At 38.4% G+C, this 14,736-nt stretch overlaps 1 protein-coding gene across 10 annotated transcripts in view; it reads left to right on the top strand.

Annotated features, from left to right (window-relative positions):
• Positions 1–14,736, top strand: part of ABCB4 (ATP binding cassette subfamily B member 4) — a 74,358-nt gene that overhangs the window by 6,374 nt on the left and 53,248 nt on the right. For 5 of the 10 annotated variants that reach the window (XR_006716263.1, XM_045494684.1, XM_045494687.1 and 2 more), the window contains exons 4-8: positions 978–1,128; positions 7,942–7,999; positions 9,551–9,742; positions 10,835–11,006; positions 12,261–12,385. The exons of 1 other annotated variant lie outside the window; for it this stretch is intronic. Coding sequence is in view for 8 of the 9 variants with exons in the window: in XM_045494684.1 (XP_045350640.1) it covers positions 978–1,128; positions 7,942–7,999; positions 9,551–9,742; positions 10,835–11,006; positions 12,261–12,385 (698 nt within the window). In the remaining variant the exon portion in view is untranslated. Of the gene's footprint in view, positions 1–977; positions 1,129–7,941; positions 8,000–9,550; positions 9,743–10,834; positions 11,007–12,260; positions 12,386–14,736 lie in introns of those variants that run through there. 4 more of the 10 variants (XM_045494685.1, XM_045494689.1, XM_045494692.1 and 1 more) reach the window with 4 other exon arrangements.

Raw genomic sequence — 14,736 nt, 5'->3', positions numbered from 1 at the left:
ATTCTCCCTTATCCTTCCAGATTCTACCGTGAGCATCATCTCTTTAAGCAAGACTTCTCCAAATTACACATATAGGCACTCCATAATGTTTGTTTTACTTCACTTCTGAGCTCCCTTTTAAAAGCTAACAAACTTCTTAAAGGAAACTTATCCATAAAACTTAGGGTGTCTGTTTCCTCCTTCTTTGTAATTCTCCCTCTGAAATATTTTGAATGTTGTTTTAAAGGATGTGATGTTTGTGTGCATGTGTGTGTTCTTAATGTTTACTCCTCGCTGTTTTTAACTCACTACCTAAGGAGCTTTGGAAGATCAAACAATATTTCTTCTTTTTTAATTGTTTTTAATGTTTACTCATTTTTGAAAGGGCGGGAGGGGCAGAGAGAGAGGGAGACACAGAATCTGAAGCAGCTCTGGGCTCTGAGCTATCAGCACAAAATCAGATTGATTAATAAATAAATTAAAACAAATAAATAAAAAAGCAATTAAGCAAAATCAGATTGATTCCTTCACAGTATACAAAATAAGTAGAATCATAAAATTAATCTATCAATAATTTGGATTGAAATCTTTCGTCTTCCTTACTACATTTATCTGCAACTATTATAAAAGTACTGACCTGTGGCGCCTGGGTGGCTCAGTCGGTTGGGCGTCCGACTTCAGCTCAGGTCACGATCTCGCGGTCCGTGAGTTCGAGCCCCGCATCAGGCTCTGGGCTGATGGCTCAGAGCCTGGAGCCTACTTCTGATTCTGTGTCTCCCTCTCTCTGCCCCTCCCCCATTCATGCTCTGTCTTTCTCTGTCTCAAAAATAAATAAACGTTAAAAAAATTTGAAAAAAAATAATAAAAAAAATTAAAAAAAATAAAAGTACTGACCTTAAATAAAAACCCAAAGAACATATAGTTGTGGAGGAAGAGAGATTCTTTTCTATGAGGTAGTATTTTATTCCCCCCGTCCCCCCTTTTTTTTTATTTTTTAGTTTCGATATTCTGACTGGCAGGATAAATTATTGATGTCCCTGGGCACTGTCATGGCCATAGCTCATGGATCAGGTCTCCCCCTCATGATGATAGTATTTGGACAAATGACTGACAAATTTGTTGATACTGCCGGAAATTTCTCCTTTCCAGGTAAGCATTTCTCTATTTTTTTAAAAACATACATTGTACTCTAACTGGATGAAAGATTGGAAGTTGATTTTGCTGTTTCTCATCTACTTGTTTAATGGTTTGGATTCCTGGGTGACTCTAGATATCACTGATAGAGTTATAAAATTCTCAGAAAATTCCTCAAATACTCATTTAAGTTTCAACGAATAGGTGTATGTTTGACTTTTCTGTTTGACTTTTAATACAGAATAGGGAAATATACAGAAAGCTTTGCATCTCAATAAAGCAGGGCAGTCCCTTTACTTGAAGGCTGTGGAACTATAACAGAGTATGTCCCTCCCTTTGGTGATTACTGACAGAATTCAAAATACCTCAGTTAGCATGGCATTACTTCTTAGCTATGCTCAGCTTGTAGCTCTGTTTCTGGTTTTATTTTTCTTTTTTCTCCCTCCACCCTTTCTGTTAAAATTATACCATTTTATGTCTCTAATTTTTGGATCAACCAGGTTGACTGAACCTTGATATAACACTTCATTAAGAGTGAATGGTTTCAATATGAGAATGATGTGTTTTGAAACTCAGGCAGAGGAGTATTAATTACTGAAGAGCCAAAGGGGTCCCATAAGTTAATGTCATCTGTAAGAGGGACTTGGGCAACAGCTCTGGATTCCGATTCCAATGGACAGAGTTATTTTCATAGTGGCCAAATTCAACAGAAAGAAAGATTTCTGTCCTTTCTACCAAGCCTGATGGCTCAGTTCCGGGATCCCAAGAGACCCTGTGGGCGCTAGGCTGGATAACACTGAGTGAAGCTTTATCGGTACACAGATGGTGGAGTATAAAGAAAAAAAAAATGATAAAGGAAAGGCAGCTTAACATAGCAAAGATACCTGAGAAAAAGTGGACTCTATCATTTAGGTCAGTAAGAGTTTTCAGTGTTTACTGATTCAGGGCTACGTATTTGGTTAGCAGTGTAGAGCTTAAGTGTAATTACCTAAGAGAATATGATTGCTTAATTCATACAATAAGATCTGTTTACGTAAATATTAATATCTTTTAGAAATCTGGTAAAAGTGTCTTTTGAATAATTAAAGTTCCTAAAAAAAAAAGCACACTTTATTTTTGCTCAAGTACTGTCATCTCTGAGAAGAACCTCTTTATCATAAAATAACAATGATAATGGTAATCTTTTATTGTATTTATTATATGCTAGGTCCTATTTCACTTAACCGTTACAAGAACAATCCTTCACAGTAGCTAATATTATCCTCTGTAACATATGAGGAAACTGAGGCTTGGAGAGGATAAATAACTTGTCCAAAATTACATAGCTGGTGGGGGTTAGGACAGATTCAAACCCAGGCCTTTCTGCCATCCAAACAATGCTCAGGACCCAACTATACTCCAATGTAAAAATGTGGGTTTTCTTATAAAAGCAAAAATGGGTTTGGGAAAGTTTTAAATGGATTACTTTGACCAGTGATTGAAACTTTAACACAAACATTGTAAAGGTAAAATTGGAGCAAGATAGGATAGTTTAAAAAGTCTTTAAGGAAATGAGGAGTAAGAATTTTCTATTTGTTGTCCTTTTACTTCTTAGAAAATCTATAGGTCTATTATGTGTTTACATATATGGCAGGATGATGCCCAGATTTGGACACATCAATCAAGGCTGGTTTCAACTCAGGGTTAAAAAATTAGATTAATGGATGAATGGATAAACAAAATATTATATATATATATATATATATATATATATATATATATAATGGAATATTATTCAGTCATAAAAAGGAAAGCAATCCTGACATGTGTTACACCATGGATAAACCTTGAGGATATTGTGCTAAATGAAATAAGCCAGTCCCAAAAAAGACAAATACTGAATGACTCCATTTATATGAAGTAGTCAAATTCATATAAAGAGAAAGTAGAATAGTGGCTGCTGGGGGCTGGGGAAAGGGGGAAATAGGGAGTTGCTGTCTGATGAGCATAGAGTTTCAGTTTTGCAAGATGAAACGTTCTGGAGATTGTGCAACAGTGTGAATATACTTAACACTACTGAGTCATGTGAATGTACTTAACGCTACTAAATTGTACACTTAAAAATGGTTAAGGTGGTAAGTTTTGTTATGTATTTTATCTCAATTAAACATTTTTTAAAATGAGCTTAAAATAATGCATCACACTTAGCACAGATGAGTTAGTGTTTGGGCCAATTTTAATAGTCCTGTTTTTGCTTTTACTGACACCAGAATAATTCCACAACTTTCTTATTTGGAACAGTTTGTTTGTTTATTACTTGTTTCTAATTATGCAACCAAATTGCTTTCAGCTGGGCATGGCAGATAGTGCCATGTGCTGGGCCCAGTGCCAAATTCAAGGTCTCTCTGGGAAATGACACAAGCAAGTCACTTACAAAGCTGTGATTGCGGGGTTGATAAACTCCCCAGAGTTGCCAACGTAGTTTCTGTAGCCACCAAATGAAATGACCCTTGGTCTTCTATAGCCACATTTGTCATCAGGCCTATAGGCTGTCTTGGATGATTTGCAGTAGGAAGCCCCCCACATGTTATTAATTTCCAATGTCCACTCTTCAGTAGTTTGTAAATATAGTATTCGCATACCTCTTTGGAGAAAATGAAATCTGTAAATTTCATACTCAGTCTAAATCCAGAGAGTTCCCTGGTATGTTGGGAGTTGTAGAGTTCAGCAGAAATCATGGAGATTGAGACAAGATCAGGTACTGAGCTGTACTTAGCCTTAGCTGAGCTTGCTTGCTCATCTCATAGAGATGATATTTATTTAAAGTCTATTCCTTAGAATTGTTGGATTCTTGGACAGCTGGACTTAATGGGAGCCAGTAAGAAGGGAATGTTAGAAGAAAAAAGGCCTGTTTCCGATTCTGTGTCTCCCTCTCTCTCTGCCCCTCCCCCGTTCATGCTCTGTCTCTCTCTGTCCCCAAAATAAATAAACGTTGAAAAAAAAAAAAAAAATTTAAAAAAAAAAAAGGTTTAAATTACAAGGTTTGACAGTGAATAATTGTGAACAGAGTCCATCCTGTGAACAGAGCCCATCCTGTCAACAGAATAAACCTAGTTGGTGACAAGGTTTGTTCCCTCACAATGATTCAGTTGTGCAGAAAGTGTGCACATTCTGTGTCCAAAACTTTAAGGACAGAGTCATAGGAGACATTTTTATGCAGAGTATCAGGAACTTTATGTTGTGTCAAGTCTATGTGACTGTAATGAGCTGGAAATTTTTGTAGAGAAATCAATATACCCCTCACACCTTTGCGTTGCTGCATTGTTAAGAGGAAAAGGCATTTTGGAGACCCGTTACCTTACCTAACTGCACATACTGCCTAAGTTGTCTGGATAAACATTAGCTCTTTGTTTTGTGCTGAATATTTCCATAAGATAAGAGAAGTTCTAGGCAGAATGGAGGAAGGCAGACATTGATTTGAGACTTAAACATGACAGTCAGGACTCTATGTAATATCTCCCCTGTAATCCTTAAGATGTACAGTTATTTAAGCCCTTTACTTACCAGCTGTATGACCTTGTGCAAGTTACTTAACCTCTGTAATTCTTATTGTTCTCATCTTTGAAAGGTAATCATAGACTTACTGATAGAATTAAATGAGACCATTTATATAAAGCATCTGGAACATAGTAAATGATCAGTAAATATTGGGGGAAAGTAGCTGTCAAAACTTGGAAATGAAACAACCACTCTAATACTCTGTTTCTTCATCCATAAAATAGATTTTTATGGGAGCTCTCTGAAAGGAATAGGCAACTTCAAGAATTCCCCGTTTCCTTGTTCTGGGAGGCATTCAGGCAGACCGGAGTGGGAGTTATCCATCTTTGTGCTATAGAATCAAGTGGGGAGGGGCTCTTGGGTGGTTTAATTGGTTAAGTGTCCCACTTTGGCTCTGGTCATGATCTTGTGGATGGTGAGTTCAAGCCCCACATTGGTCTGTCTGCTGTCAGCACAGAGCCTGCTTTGTATCCTCTGTCCCCCTCTCTCTCTTCACCCCCCTCTCAAAAATAAACATTTTGTTTTAAAAAGAATCAAGTGGGGCGGGGGGTGCCTGAGTGGCTCAGTCGGTTAAGGGTCTGACTTCGGCTTAGGTCATGATCTCATGGTTTGTGAGTTCAAGCCCTGCGTCGGGCTCTGTGCTGACAGCTCAGAGCCTGGAGCCTGCTTCAAATTCTGTCTCTCCCTCTCTCTCTGTCCTTCTTCTGCTTGTGCTTTCTCTCTCTCTCTCTCTCTCTCTCTCTCTCTCTCTCTCTCAAAAATAAACATTTAAAAAATATATCTTAAAAAGAATCCAGTGGGGGTACTTCTTAGAAATGTGATGCTCTAGACTCAGCCAGAGGTTCTGATTTAACTATTCTTGCATGGAGCCTGGTCAACTCTATTTTTTTTAAGCTCCGCATGTGAGTCTAACAGGCAGATGGCATTGAGAACCCCCAACAACAACTTGGAGATTGTTTATGAGACTGGGGTAGAGTAGGTAACATCTGAGAAGACCAGGCCTAGACCCTTTCAGATCTAGAATCCCATGAGATTTCCAGATCTAGAGTCCTATGACTTTTCAGGGAATACATCAGCACACATCTGCCTTACCTTAGTCCTTAGGCAGCGGAAACTCTCCCAGGAGCTCCTCGGGTTACTAACCCAGACCTAGGTGGCCATTCTCAGCTTGGACTCTGAGAACAGAGCATTTCAAATTTTGAATGCCCATAGATTCTTATTTCCTAAGATGGAGGATCAGTCTGAGTTATAATATCCTCACTGGGAGAATTTTAACATTTGCAGTAAACACTGGAGAAGAGTAAAATTCATTTAAATTTCACCTGATATCTTAAGTTCTGGAGGGGGGTGGAAACTAGCCCTATACACATATATGTGTTATTTTCCCAAGGTTTGAACAATGATTTCCACCAATACCCAGCTTTAGGTAGCTTGTCTGCCTCTAATTCCAAATACAGTTCCAATTTGGCATCCCAAAGCTGCCATATTTAAGAACCCAGGGAGGAGGCGCCTGGGTGACTCAGTTGGTTAAGCGTCTGACTTTGGCTCAGGTCATGATGTCATGGTTTGTGGGTTTGAGCCCCATGTTGGACTCTCTGTTGACAGCTTGGAGCCTAGAACCTGCAATGGGCTCTGTGTCTCCCTCTCTCTGCCCCTCTCCAACTCCTGCTCTGTGTGTGTGTCTCTCTCTCTGTCTCAAAAATAAACAGTTAAGAATTAAAAAAAAAAAAAAAAAAGAAGAAGAAGAAGAAGAAGAACCCAGGGAGGAAATGAGCACACACAACTGAACTGATTAGAACAGAAGTAAAATAGGGTATGATTCCTTAAGGATCTGATGGCTTAAAAAAAAACAGATTAATAAGCAGAAACACTTCCCTGTGAACATCAGTAGAAATTGCAATATTGAGGGAGAAATTATGCCACAGTCAGGCCCACGTGCCTGGTTATTGATCCTGACTGGTAATTGATTCTGACAGTAGTTTAAGTTTTAAATACATTTCAATCTTAGCCCTCTTTGGAAGAAGCTAAGGAAGATACACTGCATGCAGAAAACATGAATATTGGATTATTTCCATGTGTTAAAGGAACAAAGACTAGTTTCTCTCCTAGAGTCCTGGTAAATGGGAAATACCCTGGTATATTTTGTCCACAACACTGTGGTGACATTTTGTCCTATTATTTTGTGAGTGCAGTGGACATGGGCTGTTTCCTTTTTATTTTTTCACTTAGTGGGTTTTTTTTAAATGTTTATTTGTTTTTGAGAAAGAGAGAGAGAGAGACAGAGAGAGAGCGAGTGAGCAGGGGAGGGGCAGAGGGATAAGGAGAGAGAGAAAATCCCAAGAAGGCTCTGCTCTGTCAGCACAGAGCCTAATGTGGGACTTGATCCCATGAACTGTGAGATCATGACCTGAGCCACAACCAAGAGTCAGGTGCTTAACCAGCTGAGCCACCCAGGTGCCCCTTCCACTTTGTGTTTTTTGAAAAGTGAAAATACGTCCTTATCACATGAAACAATCAGTGTAGTATAAACTTAGGAACTATATGTACAGCGCTAGGACTCTCAGCCTCCTTAGTGGCTGTGTGACTTTGGATAAGTGACTTTGTCTGTGTCTCAATTTCCTCATCTGTGAAAGGGGGATTCATAAAGTAGTCATACCTCATTGGATTGTGGTGAAAATTAAATGAATTAGTACATGTAAAGTGTTCAGGACAAAGCCTGGTATATAATAAATGTTCAGTAAGTGCTTGTTATTATTAAAACAGAAATGGCACATTGATAGTTTTATCAAATTAGTTCAAATTAATAGACAATATAATTTTCCCTCCTTTACAATGGATGTAACTCAGCCTTTCTGTTACTTACCACAAAAGGAAACATGTAAGGGAAAACACGCATATATTGAAATAAAATCAACAAAAACAATTCTCTATAAAGTGCTTTTAGCCACTAAGAAAAAATGCCCCTTAAATCCTGTGTTTTCTATTGAGACCATTTATTTTTTCCTCCTCTGTCTTCTGTATCCGCTCCTCTCTGCTGCCTCAGAAAGCTGCTTTGCTAAAGGCCTGAGCACTCCAGGACCGCGGCGAACCTGGAAGGGCCACCTTTCCCCATCTGGACCCTAGAGATGTCCTGCATCTAAACCCTTGGATTTTTTATTTGAGTAAAGTGAAAAGAATTCATTGAGGGTGAAAGGAAAAAAGATTTTTAAAACCCGGTAATGCCTGTTAGTAGTTCAGCCTTTCAAAAATGTCTTATTTTGTTTTTTTTTGTTTTGTTTTGTTTTTATTTAGTGAATTTTTCATTGTCAACGCTAAATCCAGGCAGAATTCTGGAAGAAGAAATGACTAGGTAATTGGCTGATATATATGTAGTTATGATATATAAATGTAGGTACTTATATATATATATATATATAAATATGATGTACTTTTTAAAAACATTTATTTAACTATTTTAAGAGAGAGAGAGTGGGAGTGGGGCAGAGAGAGGGGGAGAATGAGAATCCCAAGCAGGCTTCATGCTGTCAGTGCAGAGCCCACTTCAGGGCTCGAAATCACAAACTGAGATCATGACCTGAATGGAAATTAAGAGTCGGATATTTAACTGACTAAGCCACCCAGGTGCCCCTATGATGTACTTTTAAAAATGTATTATTTGAGAATAATGGCAAACTTACAGAGAATTTTAAGAATATAAAAAAGTGTCTGTATGCTCTTTACCTTTTGTTATATTCTTTGACCTGTTGTTATCATTTATACCCACCCCCATCACATCCACTATTTGAAGTAACTTGCATACATTATCATGGCCCTTTATTCATAAAAACTTCAGTGTGGTTCCTAAGCACAGGATATTCTTTTCATAACCACAGCACAGTTATCAATGTCAGTAAATTTAATATCGATACAGTAGTTTGATCTAATAGGAATCTCAAGAGCCTGTAACATAATGTTTGTATGTTTACTTATCCATCAATGTTGCTGATTTAAATGAGCACATCTGTATACTATTATAGACCCAAAAGGCTTTTATCTGAAATAGTTTGTAAAATTATATCAAAGATGTATTTGAAAATGTCAAAACTGAATTTGTTCTTTTAAAGATACTAACTTTCCTGTAATTTAGTTAAGACTTTACTCAAAATTAGTATGAATTTATGACATATTTAGCATACTATTAAAAAAATATTTTCAAATTCTGCCAAATAGGAAGAGGTTATGGGGGGGAGTTCTTTCTGTAAACAATATGAGAAAACTTACACTAAGACCCACTTCACATGTTTGGTCTCTTTATTCCTGTAACTTGTAATCTGTGAATAGTAGTGAAGTTTTTCAATAGGATCAGATATACAAGTCTAAAATCTAAATAATGAAAGAAAAAACATACCATGTTTATAAATTGTCAGTATCAGTTTTAAAATCATTAATGTCATGATTTTTGTAGTTAAGCACAAAAAATTATGTGTTCTTTGATAGTTCAACTGGATAGATTTGCCATCATCCTCTTAAAATTTAGGAAAAGAGGAAAGGTTAAAAAAAATTTTTTTAATGCTTATTTATTTTTGAGAGAGAGAGAGAAAAGAGTGCAAGCTGGGGAGGGGCAGAGAGAGGGGGAGACACAGAATCCAAAGCAGGCTCCAGGCTCTGAGCTGCAGCATAGAGCCCGACACGGGGCTCGAACTCATGCCATGAGATCGTGACCTGAGCTGAAGTTGGACACTTAACTGACTTAGCCACCCAGGTGCCTCTGGAAAAGAGAAAAGATTTTAATGTGTATTTGTTATGATGTCCTACACAATCTTTGTGATTTCAGTAAACTTAATTGCCAATTCTGAAGATTTTTCCTGAAAGAGATGAAAAAAGGACAGTATTTAAAAGAAACTTTCTAATTATTTTCCAGATATGCATATTATTACTCAGGATTAGGTGCTGGAGTTCTTGTTGCTGCTTATATACAGGTTTCATTTTGGACTCTGGCAGCCGGCCGGCAAGTCAGGAAAATTAGGCAGGAGTTTTTTCACGCTGTTCTACGACAAGAAATAAGCTGGTTTGATGTCAGCGACACTAGTGAACTGAATACAAGGTTAACAGAGTAAGTGTATTGTTAATGTCAGACTTTCATAACGAAATTAACCACTAACTATGCGAACATTTGTCATGGTTAGATTTTAAATTTAAAACAATTACTAGATGAAGCGTTTAATACGTACTGGGACTAGATCATCTGATAGCCCTTTCTAGCATTTACAGCCTGTGCCACAATGCATTTTCCTTATGTTAGTTTGTTCTCCTCAGTGGTAGGGTAGGCTAATGTGAAGATGTGCTCACATCTTATATTATCTCTCAGTGGAGCTTACCACAGGGCCTGACAGATGTTATACATTCAATTTAGATGACTGAATGAAAAAGTAAATGTGTGAATGAAGTCACAGAGGGACTTTTCTTAGTTAATTGTTGGCTCTTCACTTATTCAACGAGTATTTGAGGGGCTACTTGTGCCAAGCACTATTCTAGATGTTCGTGATAATACCAGCGAACAAGACTAAGCTCACTGTCATCGTTGCTTACTTTCCCTCAGAGGGAGATAGATGGTAAACTTTTTCTTCCTGGAGGCCCTGGCACAAGTGTAGTGAGCAAATGAAGTACAAAAGGACGGAAGGTCAAGACATTTAGGACCTGGTTCGACCTCACTAAGGCCTTGTGCTTTGACTCAGAGTGAAATGGGCAGCCATTGGGAGCTTTTGGTCTGAGGAGTAACACGTTCAGACTTCGGTTTTCAAAGGATCACACTGGCTGCTGTATGGAGAATAGAGTGGGTTCAGAAGTGGGCCTGGGGTAGAAGCAAGTGGCACTTTCCGATTACCGTTGAGATGCCCTTCCTAACTCCCGCTTTTAAACAAATTGACTCATCTGTTCAAAATGCTAATCCTTCTCAGACAGGATTAACTCGTTCCGTAGTATCAACTTTAATGATACTAACTTCTTAGAGGCATGAACTGATCCTGAAACTCTTCCTTTGTGCAGTAGTTAGGTAAGGAAAAATATCGTTCAAGAGGCTAAGACTGTGAAAGCGGCTTGCTGTAGCGTGAACAAGTTTTACCTGTCTGTGTGTTTGTTAGATGTCTACTTCAGCTTTCCAGCCGAAGATCTCCTGCCTGTAACCACTTAGTGTGATCTTTTTTAGTGACATCTCCAAAATCAGTGAAGGAATTGGTGACAAGGTTGGAATGTTCTTTCAAGCAGTAGCCACGTTTTTTGCAGGATTCATAGTAGGGTTCATTAGAGGATGGAAGCTCACCCTCGTGATAATGGCCATCAGCCCTATCCTGGGACTCTCTGCAGCTGTCTGGGCAAAGGTGTGTGAAACCGGGGCATTTTCACGTGTGTCAGGCCACACATACAAGAGCTATTTTTAATATGCAGGACTCTGGTTCTTGCAGTTGTGCAGATCTGTGTTCCATGTCAATTGAAACCACAATAAGAAGCATGTTGTTAATGCTGTAATGAAGAAACTTATTTCTGATGTGATTTAAAATGTCAGTTATTACCTCAGATTTTTCTCACTGCTCTTATTGCTTTGGGTAAATCGTCAGGCATAGCAGTTTAAACTACTTACACGGTATGTCCTTATAAAGGAAACACAACTTTAAACCATAACATTCTTCCAAACCATTGCATGAATATAAGAAAATTAAAGTTCAGGTTTATTTACTTTTAAGTGTTACCTGTGATGGTTAAGTGGCACCCTGCCAGTCTTGCCTTGCTATAAAATGTGTACAACCTGTTCTACTTCAGACAATACTGTAGAGTTGAGAAATTTTTCTGACAACTTTCTCTCTTTTGGAGGTTGATGATTTATCTAGTAACTTACTTGTATCCCTTTTATTTGGATTATTCCTTTACCTTTCTCCTGCAGCGTCTTGTTTAGCCATCTTAGAATGCCCATCTGGAAGTATTGTGTTCAAAGTACGGTAAAACCTTGGATTGTGAGTAACTTGTTCTGCGAGTGTTCCACAAGATGAGCAAACATTTCTAACAAATTTTAACTTGACAAATGAGTCATGTCTTGCACCATTAGTAGTCCGTGATGCCGAATGTCACATGGTCACAATTGAGCCAATGGTTCTTGAAATTCTTTCATATACGAGTGCTTTGGATTATAAGCATGCTTCCAGAACAAATTATGCTCACACATCAAGGTTTTACTGTAATTAGAAATCATGACACAATAAAGGAAAGAATAGTGATTTTCCAAAGCATTAAGATTTTAGTTTAGTTTATTTTGCAATTAGAAGAGAAAAAAAAAAACATAGTAGATATGGAACGTGACATTATTCCTCAAAATGTATTAGAGAATTATATGTGGATTTTCTGTTCCTGACTACTCTTGGGGAGCAGATCACCAGGGTGGGTCAGATCTAGCCTTTGTAGGGGGTGGAGAAGCCATTGGATCTGGTACGAGTGTCGCTCCACTCACTTCAGTTAGTGGACTTCAGTTTTCGGGAAGGGATAGATAGACTTTGGAAAGAGAAAGTAAAATGAAGAGTTGACAGGCTGCCTTTGAACTTTTCTCCCCATACAAAAGTCATGAATGTTTCTCTTCTGTCCAGATACTCTCGGCATTTAGTGACAAAGAACTGGCTGCATATGCGAAAGCAGGAGCTGTGGCAGAGGAGGCTCTGGGGGCCATCAGGACTGTGATAGCATTTGGGGGCCAGAACAAAGAGCTGGACAGGTCAGGAAGGTTCTCTGTCCGCTTTTATATTTTTTGTTGCTCGTTCTTCTGTGGTATGTGTTTGCTGCTTTCCTTTTCTTAGTATTAATCCCTCCCCCACAAAATATACAGTTTAACGTCAGCCCCTAAAGCAGGGTTTTTACCCGTTTTATGTTCCGTGGACCCCTTTGGCAGTCTGATGAAGCCTATGGACTCCCTTCTTAGAGTAATGATTTTAAACTCCTAAGACAGAAATATATAGGATTACCAAGGAAACCAATTATAATGAAGTACAGTTTTCAAAATATTTTTAAATTACGATATAGTAAATATGTGCTTTCATTGGTAACATATTAATAAGAGCGAACTATGGGTTCAATAACTACTGTAACTCTGAAGGAGAAATACAGGTAAAAGTTATTTCAAGATATTTGTATCACTTGTAACATGATACAAAACTGATCCGAGATTTCTACTGGCAACAAAGTCATAGTTACTGCTAATTCTACCAGGGTTTGTTGCCTGCATTGATAATCCAAGGAAATACTTAAATTTCAGGTATAGGTCAGTGAAAATGATTATATAATTTTTTCCACATTCAAATTCCTTGACCATGGATCCCAGGCCAAGAACCCTGCTCTAAAGGAACCTGACATACAAAAACCAAAATGCCAGATCAAGGCCCGCTGATAAAGGCTAGGCTGCCTTACTTTAATGTCCCCAACCAGTTTTCTTTAAATAACATTCCCTAATACAGTGAAAGTATGATTCTGTGTTTTTTGTTTGTTTGTTTTGTTTGTTTGTTTTTGCCATTCTGTGGGACTCCTGATACCTACAACGTTTTGAAAGAGAAATTCTCTGGAAATACTCAAGCATTGAAAGCAACAGTTCCCCTAATCCCCTCCATTTTCGTTTTCTATTTTTCTGTTCCTTAAGCCCTCTTCAGAACCACGATGCTCCTTTCTCTAATCTCTTCCTTTTTCTCTCTTGCTGCTGCTTCCTGCACACAATAGCCCACACAGAGCACACTAACCCTCCCTCGGACCTCAGGATGTGAGTGTAATCAGTACCGCTCCATTAGCCGCAGTAAGCAAGCCACCTAAGCGAAGGTAATTACAGCACATCCACCACTGTCACCGGAGCCTGGGGGTCACACGGGGCTGGCCTGAATCTCCCTGGGCCCTGGGGCCCAGCCACACGAGACTCATCATAGTGCTGGACGAGGCATGCTGGCTGTCTCCCCATGGACGCTGCTCTGCTAAATGAATGCAGTGCCCGGGACTGAGGAAAGCATGCTGGAAAGCTGGCTGCTTTAAGTAATTAAACAAAGAAACTTTTTGGTGGCAACTACATTTTTTAAAAAACTAATACATTCTCAATATCTCATTTGGTTAAACTAAAAAGAATGACATTCGTTTTTTGTTAGAAACACACTATTTTTATATATTTTCTCTACAGTATCATTTTATATACATTGTGTTTTTTCCCCTAATTTTAGGAAGCCCCAATTAGATTTTACACACTTGCTGTTTCTAGCATGGAAAGGTAGATTTAATTTAAATTGATGTAAAAAAAATTATAACTTAACAGACCCATGGTAGACATTTGTACCTTTGTATGACATCCTAGAAGCCACTAATATGAAATTTTACTTATTTATTGATGTTTATTTTTGAGGGGGGGAGAGGCAGAGAGAGAGGGAGACACAGAATCCAAAGCAGGCTCCAGGCTCGGAGCTGTCAGCACAGAACCGACGCAGGGCTTGAACTCACGAACCGTGAGATCATGACCTGAGTGGAAGTCAGACGCTTAACTGATGGAGCCACCCAGGTACCCCAGTAATATGAATTTTAATTGCTACTCAAAAGTGTAATAGAATGAGCAATATTCAGGAGATTAAATTCTAAACAATAATAGTAATAATAACAGGAATAGGAATTACTAGGTTGTGCCAACTGTGTACCAGCACTGTGGTAACTACTTTCTAATGTTGTTCTTCAGTATCATAATTATCTTACAAGGTAGGCATTATTTACTCCATTTTACAGAAAGCGTAATGAAAATCTAAAAAAATTCAGTAAGAACCCATATCCTATGAGTAGTGATCACTTCATAACCTTGTTCCCTGGCTTGACAGTTGAAGATCAGCATGACCAGAAAACAAACAAAACAAAACAAAACAAAACAAAACAGCAAAGATGCAAGTTTAAGTACTTGTAGAGTGTAAAATTCCTGTCCCTCATGCAATGGGGCAGTAGAAGGAGGTTTTTCTCTTGCCTAGAGAAGAGAAATTGAGTTGTGTAGAGTCTAACTATTTTTGGCATCCTGAAAGGTATTTACATTTTGATGCCATTCCTGTTTGGCTTGGTTTC

This window comes from Leopardus geoffroyi, chromosome A2 (genome assembly GCF_018350155.1).
Source record: "Leopardus geoffroyi isolate Oge1 chromosome A2, O.geoffroyi_Oge1_pat1.0, whole genome shotgun sequence".
NCBI lineage: Eukaryota > Metazoa > Chordata > Mammalia > Carnivora > Felidae > Leopardus > Leopardus geoffroyi.
Note: the sequence above shows the minus strand (reverse complement) of the source record. Positions and strands in the feature narration are given on the sequence as shown.